The 8,099-nt window shown below is 34.8% G+C and overlaps 1 protein-coding gene and 1 long non-coding RNA gene across 2 annotated transcripts in view; both read right to left on the reverse strand.

Moving 5' to 3' along the window:
- LOC124899731 overlaps positions 1–3,500 on the reverse strand; it is a 7,270-nt gene extending 3,770 nt beyond the window's left edge. Inside the window, exons 1-2 of the long non-coding RNA XR_007057259.1 lie at positions 2,908–3,500; positions 1,680–2,510 (exon numbers count right to left, since the gene is read on the reverse strand). This is a non-coding gene — a long non-coding RNA (uncharacterized LOC124899731). The remainder of the gene's footprint in view (positions 1–1,679; positions 2,511–2,907) is intronic.
- Positions 3,501–6,120: 2,620 nt separating this feature from the next.
- LOC107865615 (thaumatin-like protein) lies at positions 6,121–7,220 on the reverse strand. The gene has a single exon (XM_016711841.2). The coding sequence runs from the start codon at positions 6,984–6,986 to the stop codon at positions 6,315–6,317; it is 672 nt and encodes a 223-aa protein (XP_016567327.2). The 5' UTR covers positions 6,987–7,220; the 3' UTR covers positions 6,121–6,314.
- Between the last annotated feature and the right edge of the window lie 879 nt (positions 7,221–8,099).

Raw genomic sequence — 8,099 nt, forward strand, 5'->3', positions numbered from 1 at the left:
CTTTTTGATATTTTTGAGAAAATGAGTGCGGGAGGTAAAAAAGTCCTTTTGAATTTTGGAATTTTGAAAAATAAAAGTCATAAAAAACTCTAAAAGCTACGAAACTCTTTTTTTTTCTTATTTTTTTTTTCATTACTCACACATATTACTTCTAACACATGTTTTCCCAAATCAATCCATCAAATGACCACGTTATTCTCAAAGATGCAACATTTAGCACGTAGAGATGCTTTAGAGGTGAATCTCCTACAAAGGACCAAGTGGGCCCCGCTAGGTCTCAATATGATGCACATAAGCATGACCTAAAGGCTGACCTACATTGGGGTTTACTAACAAGGGTGTTCGGGAGAGCGTATGGTCGATAATGACTGCTTTGCTTTCTACCTACTCCATAACACCGACGGCTCCCCCCCTAAAATAAGGGTGATTCAACTAGAGGTCGTGTACAACACGTGTACTACGAACTTGTTGCAGAAAAAAGGCTTGGGGGTAGACACATGATGCCAGATATAAAAGCGGTAACATATAGGATAAACACTGTATACAAATAGCACGAAAACATTCCATAATGATAAAATAATAACACAAAACAACACACAAAAAAAAATGTTTATACACCTATAGTGCCAAACAAAGCCGATACGACTCCAAAATAAGCTCGAATTCTGAACAAGTTCCCCAGCAGAGTCGCCAGAGTTGTCACACCCCTTTTTCGACTCCAAAAAAAAGAAATGTATTTTAAGTTCGAAAGGGTTTTATTATTAAAGTGACAAAAATGAAAAATTTGTTTTGAAAAAAAAAAGAATTATTTACATTACTATTTTTTTTTTATTCAAAGTCGCCATTTGACATAATCCGGTGTGTCAAGTCACCTTTGAAAAATCCTTTTCAAAACGGTTTGACTCTAAAAACTGATCCGCGAACAGAGATTCCGGCTAAGGAATTCTGTTGACCGAGGGGAAGGTGTTAGGCACCCCTCGATCCTGTGATTCGACCACGGTCGCTTGGTGAATCGTATCGGCTAATTTGACATTACAAATGTACAAACCACATAAACACACAAAACAAGCAAACAAACAAATCACACAAAATTCAAAACAAACCAAAATAATGTTCAGTCCAAATTATACAATTCAAAATAAAAGAGGTGCTGAAATATAAAACTTATTTTATTCTAAACTAATCCTAAACTAAACTCCACCCAACGTTCCGGGCCTTGATCACGAGCCTCCTTTGCGTACATGCTACTTCGGGGCATTCCCCGACCAAATGAGTACAATTTAAACTTTTCGTGCAATAAAGTAGAAAGTACCATTCACACACATATTCAAACACTCCAACAAATCGTTATTCCTAAATTTGCCTACCCGGCCTACGTTTGCCTACCAAGTTCAACGTATCACAATTCTATCATGTTCAACATTATCAATACATCAAAATTAATCAATGTTAATTTTCCTCCATTTTTAATCCCTACCTTAATTCATTTTCAACCACGTGATTAATTCATTTCAATACACAATCCACCAATCGAGAATAACGAAAATTCACCAATCATGCTTAGCACATCACACACCCAAATGTCACCAACAATTCACATCAACAAACAAACCACGGTATCGAATCACACACAATCACAATCACATAAGAATTAATTAAAAGAGAAGAAAGAATTGGACCTTAAATTTGAAGCTTTCAAACTCAATGTTATTCGAATAAAGAAAGTCCGCACCCGGAAACCTCGAGCCGAACCTTAACACCAATAATCCAACTCGACAAATAATGACCCGTTCACCGTCACTTTTCACGCTGTTACTGTTCACCGATTACTATTCACCAGCGTCCCTTTTTTTTGTTGTTGTTGTTGTTCTTGTGAGGAAGATTATTTTGCGATTGTTGTTATTATGGAGAAGATGATGATCAAAGAATAAGCCTCCCCTTTTGCCCTCTTAGAATTTTTCTTTTATAATGGGCATGAATTTGTTATGATGTGAAAATTTTGGTGGGTCCCCCATATATTCTTTTTTTTAGTTTGTTATTGTGAGGATAAAAATGTGAGTGGTTAGGGAGGTGGAAGCTTTTGATTGGGTAGGTTGTTAGGATAAGATAAATTAGTTAGAGGTATTGTTTTTTTGTTTATTTTTGTATTTTTGTGGGATATAATTACATGGGGTTGGACACATGGTAAGGTGAACTAAAAATGAATAAAATTAGACTTCAGGAGGGACAAAATTAAGTGTCTACGGAATGTATAAACCACATAAACACACAACAATTAAACACACCAACACAAACAAAATGAATTGCAAAAAATATAATGTCCAGTCCAATTATACAATCCTAAAATAGAAAAATGGATAAATGTAAACCTACGTTAATCTACACTAATCCTAAACTACGCTCCAACACTTTACCCGATGCCTCGAGCCTTTGTCACGGACGTCCTCCGAGTACAAAATACTTCGGGACATTCCCCATTGAATAAGTACAACATAATCTCATGACATTCCCTGGTGAATGAATACATCATCAAAGCTTATGCGATAAAGTATAAAGAAATGTTCACACGCACATTCAAACTTTCAACAAAATACCACTCCTAAAATTGGCCACCCGACTTAGCATTTGCATACTAGGATATTATCAAACTTAGCAAATTGACGCCTATTGTGCATCAAATAAACATGAATTAATCGATATGAACCAATACACTCATTTCCTATCGGTTTTCAATTCTCAACCCCACATCCATTCTCAACATGATTAAACAAATTCAATACGCAATCCACCAAACAAGTTTTCGCATTCAAATCCAACATTAACCAACAAGACAAAGATTCAAACATGTCAAACACACAAATCATTCATAATTACGTAACATTAGAGGGAGAGAAGATAGAATTAGACCTTCGAAGAATAGATTTCGTTGGTAATAATGTTCAAGAAAGCCCGGAGTTGAAATTCTGAATAGAAGTTCAACAGCGAACAAGAATCCAACTCGGTATCAAGGAAATAATACTCGGACAACTGTAAACCAATTCTGGCGAAAAGGTTCGCTAGAAAAACAGTCAAAACGCCGGATTTATTCTGTTACCCCTTCTCCGTTCATCTCCCTGGATCTCAATCTCTCTCTCCTCAAATCTCTCGATCTCCTCTCTCTCTCCATTCAACCCCATTCACTCGATTCTCTTTGTCCTTTCCTCTCTCATGTTATTCTCTTCCCTCAATCTCGTCCTTCACCCTCTTTTTTATTTTCCCGTGTGTCGTATGTCTATGACTGTGAAAGTGAGGTTGTGTCTGTGAATTGGGTTGTTGCTAATCCATGAAAAGAATGGAGATGGAGATGGAGATGTGTGTGAATATGTGAAGGTGTTTATGGCAGTGTGTTTGGTGGACAAAAATTGTGCCGAGAATCCCCCTGTGTAGTGTTATCTTGTGTAGATAATGTAATGTGTGTAATCTGTGTCTTCTGTGAGTGACTGTAGTATTTGTTTTTTTGTTGACCAAATGGAGGGCGCACGTGGGTGTGCCAGTATAGGGGTAAGATTAGGTAGGGGTAGGGGCAGGGGCAGGGTAGATAAAATTAGTAGAAATTAATTTTTGGGCTGATAAAATTATGTATCTACAAACTAAATGATTAAAATTGTTTATTTTTTAATATTTGAATGTGTAAAAAAAAATTGTTTTTTTATTATAAAATAAAAAATATAATTTAAATAAAAAATTAATTATATATTAGAAAAGTATGTAATTTAATATAATAAAATTATTTATTTGATTGGAAAAAAAAAAATATTTATGCTTGTTAGTGATAGTGGAGGTGGTTTATAATGGTGGTTGTGGTGATAATGATTGATGTTAGTGATTAGTAATGTTAATCGTGATAGTTGTGATAGTTGGTATTGTAGTGATTGTTATGATGACGGTTAATAGTGGTGGTGGTGGTTGTGATGTGACGTTGCTTGATGTTAGTAGTTAGAGATGTTGATTGTGATGGCTGAAAATGAATCCACGATGGTTGACGATGTGTTGGTGCTAGTTGGAGATGTTGTTAGTTGTGATGGTGGAGATGGTTGTTAGTAGAGATAAATTATAGCGATGATAATGATTGAAGTGATGGTAGAGGTACCTTACTAGTGAAAATGGTGGTGGCTGCCGAAGAATGTGTAGAGGTTGTGATGTATTAGTGGTAGTTAGCGGTGGTGCTAGTTGTGATAGATGAGTTGGTCAATAGTAGGGATTGGCCGGTAGTGGTTGATGATGGTGGTGGTGGTGATGACGGTGGTGGCGGTAAATATAATTAGAATAATAGAGGTAGTAAGTGTGGTAGCGATTGTCAATTGTGATTGATAGCGATATTTGTTATCGATAGTGGTTGTGATGGTGGTGGGTGGTCATTGACAATGATGGCGGTGACAGAGATGATGACAAATGATTATGAATAGAGTGGCGATAAATATTATCCAACACCAAAATACCTCTTCAGACCTATTAAGATTTGATTTTAATCTGAATGATTAAAGACCCATTAAGAGCTAAAATCTCACTGAAAAATAAATACATTTAATGATCTGAAGTCTGAAACATTCAGATTCTCCTCAAAGAACCTCACTCCGGTAAAAATATTTTTACTCCGTATGGGTATACCTTCTATATTTGCACACCTAATAATCACCTCCACGAACTACATTTCACATCACGAATTATCAGACTATCATATCTTAATTTTACATACCATATCACTAAGATTCAAGGGTTAATCTGATTTATCTTGTGTTATCCATATTTTTGAGTATGTATGACCATAGAAATTTACATACAATTTTCTTCTTCTTCTTTCTTTCTTTCCTCTTATTTTTCTTTTGGGTGGCGCACCTCCAAGTTCCAAATAAAGGCAGCAAAACAGGCTCCACATCCTCCATATTTATCTCGTCAAATTATTAACTTTGATAATATTTATTGGGCTAGTGATAAAAGCTAGGTGTTGTCTGTTTTAAGTAGATAAAAATTGAGTATTCAGCTACTCCGTCTTGGTAAAATAAACTCTCTGAGGCTTGCTTAAGTGATTGAGTATTCAGCAACTCCATCTTGGCAAAATAAAGTCTCTGCCCCAAGTGCTTGATTGATTATCTGATATTCACGAAAACATTCCATCTATACTATAATCAAGTCCTTTGCCTATTTTTTTGATCAGTCAGTAGCAGTAGATTGAATGTTTGATACTGTTATTAATTCTTTGCTAAGACAAGAATAATCACGAAGAAAAAAGAAGAGAGCTTCTTATTAATTTTGAGGAAGGGGTGAGGGTTTTCTTGAGGGATATATTAATCACACGAAAGAGAACCACTTTATAGGAGAAGTTGACTCGATCCAAAAATCAAAATTTCTAAACTTTTTTTCTAATAAATATATATAATACAAATATATTAATAACAAATAAGAAATTTTGGTATATTAATTGTTAGTGTTGTAGCGTCTCACTACTTTGACAATTATTCTTCTTCTATGTCTTGGACCCAAAAACAAAAACTAATGTCACAATTTTTCTGGACACGTGTCCCCTAAAAGGACCATGATTCTTCATTGACGATTTTCCTCGTCTCGTATTTGGTGTACTCCTTCCGTTTCACAATAACTGAATTGTTTGTTGGAGCAATTTTAATATTTTAAAATAAGTAAATGGTTCACAATTCAAGATAAATGTTGGAAATTTTTTTCAAATTTACCCTCCATTAAATGTGCATTGAGAGTGATGTATCATGTGTCTTTACTTTTTGAAGAGGGTAAAAATGGAAAGACATGATAAATTTATGTCTTTGCATTTTTTCTTAACATGTGTGCCAAAATTCAATAATTAACTTATTGTGGAACGGAGGGAGTACTTTTTGGTGTAACCAAATTACAAATTTCAAGTCATACAGGAAACTTCAAAGTCATTAATTCTCAAAAAATAAAAATGAATAATTTTAACCAGTAATGACAGGTTAAGTATCATTTTTTTGTCATATTAGCGATCAAAAATTCACCTACATCTAATGCCTAATGGTGTAATTAAATTACTTATTCTTAAACCGCATAGAACTTAAAACTCCTCAGAAGAAGATGAAAGTAACCAAACTATACCATCATAAATACGTTCTTTATTTTACTTTAATTTGTCACAAAATAACTATAATACAGTAACTTACATCACTACATGATGAGTAACAACACAATATTATTACTTGGCCATACAATAACTAGTCCTCCTAGCTAAGAGGACAACGTAGCCTTATTCAAATTAATACAAAAGTTGAATACAATCCATTCAAATTTCAAGGACAGAACACAACCTTATAATTAGTACCAGCAGGACAAGTGAAAGTACTTGTCTGATCATCCTTAGGGTAACTGTATGCATCAGGACACCTCTCCTTAAAATGCCTCGAAAAATTCGTGGCGCCGCAGCTGCCTGAGTTGCAACAATATTGATCAGTCTTGAAGACAGTACAAGGATTGTTACATCCTCCAGGAGCCTTCAATTGACTAGGACACTGTTGATTAATTTGATCACCTTTGCATGTTATGCCACGGGTGCACCCATTGGAAGTTGGACTAAATTCCATAGGAACGTTGAATCCATCGACTAGAGAAATATCAAAAAAGTCTTTGTTCGAGAATTGGTTTAGGGCATATTCAGCTAATGTATTTGGGGGTACCCCAAATGCTTTGCATTCTAGGAGACCGTTACAGTCTCCTGTTTGACATTTTCCCTTACCGGATGCATCGAAATTGCATCCGGTTCGGCCCCAAATTCGAGCTTGTTTCGTCCCTGCAGGGGGGTTGATGGTCCACGTCTGGCCACGGTCTAGACGTTTGCCGCCTCCGGCCGGGACACCGGCAGCCCAAACAGTATAGGGACAATTGTTACGAACTACAATAGTGGCTGCATTGGCATTATAAGTGAAGTAGAAAAGGGCAAAGAGAATAAAAATTGAAGCTCTCATTTTTCTTTTTTTTGGTGAGTAGTAAATTGGACAAGTGATGATGTTTATTAGGGAGTAATTTGAAGGGTATTTATAGGGTAAAAATGGGGCAACATCGTTGTTAAGTTACTAATTACGTGGTTAAATTTGTTTGAAATTTTGGTTTTTGATAATGTACTGGTTTGGCTGGACTTGTTGTCTAGTCAATATAATGGTGCAAGGTGCGTTGCTACTAGAACTTGTAGGTAATGTATCTGGGCCTAGGGGATCTATTATTCAAGCTGGATTTTTTTTTTTAATTTTTGAACATTATACTTACATATATATAATAATGGAAAAAGAAAATTCAAAGTTAAGAACTTGGATGGTAGTGGAACACTAAATTCAAACTTTTAGGCAGATGCAACCCAAGTTTAAGAACGACCGCTATTTTTAATTTCTTAGAACATATATCGGTATTAGGGACTCGAACTCAGAATATCTTATTAAGGATGAATGAGAATTTAATTGCCACTTCACCATAATTGTTGTTGGTGATCTGCTTAAGTATTTTATTATTAGTTGTATAAAAACCTAGCCCAGCTAATATAAGTGATATTACCTACGTTCTATCTAGATTCACACGATTTTAAAACTTGTTAGTAGGGTCTATAAGAAATGCTTCCTTAGATAACCAATATTATTATGCTTTGTCAATATTCACCTAAGATGTGATAGAATGAATATCTAGAGAGAAAACATGCACCATAAGTGCCTTAGGGAGAAGGGTGTTTAAACAGTATAATAAGAAAATGCTTGACACATTCAAAATTTCATAACCTCTATGAGTTTATGGATTCTAGAACATAATAATTTCAAGTATTAATAATTGAATTCTAATTTAACTTTTATATATATATATATAATTTCGTGATGTATATACAAGATTCAGAATTAAAACTATTAAGTTTGGATGAATATTTAATGGTCTCAGAGCTGGCTGTGAAGCATGTAAGGCACTTGCTTTTGGGGCCTTATTTTTTACAAATAATAGAGCGATGTTTGGATATAAAAAATATGAAATTTAGAAAAAAAAAATATTTATTTTCGAGTTAAAAATAATGTTTGGAAATTGGAGTTTGTTTGGACATGGAT

The sequence above is a fragment of the Capsicum annuum genome, chromosome 1 (genome assembly GCF_002878395.1).
Source record: "Capsicum annuum cultivar UCD-10X-F1 chromosome 1, UCD10Xv1.1, whole genome shotgun sequence".
In the NCBI taxonomy this organism is placed as follows: Eukaryota; Viridiplantae; Streptophyta; class Magnoliopsida; order Solanales; family Solanaceae; genus Capsicum; species Capsicum annuum.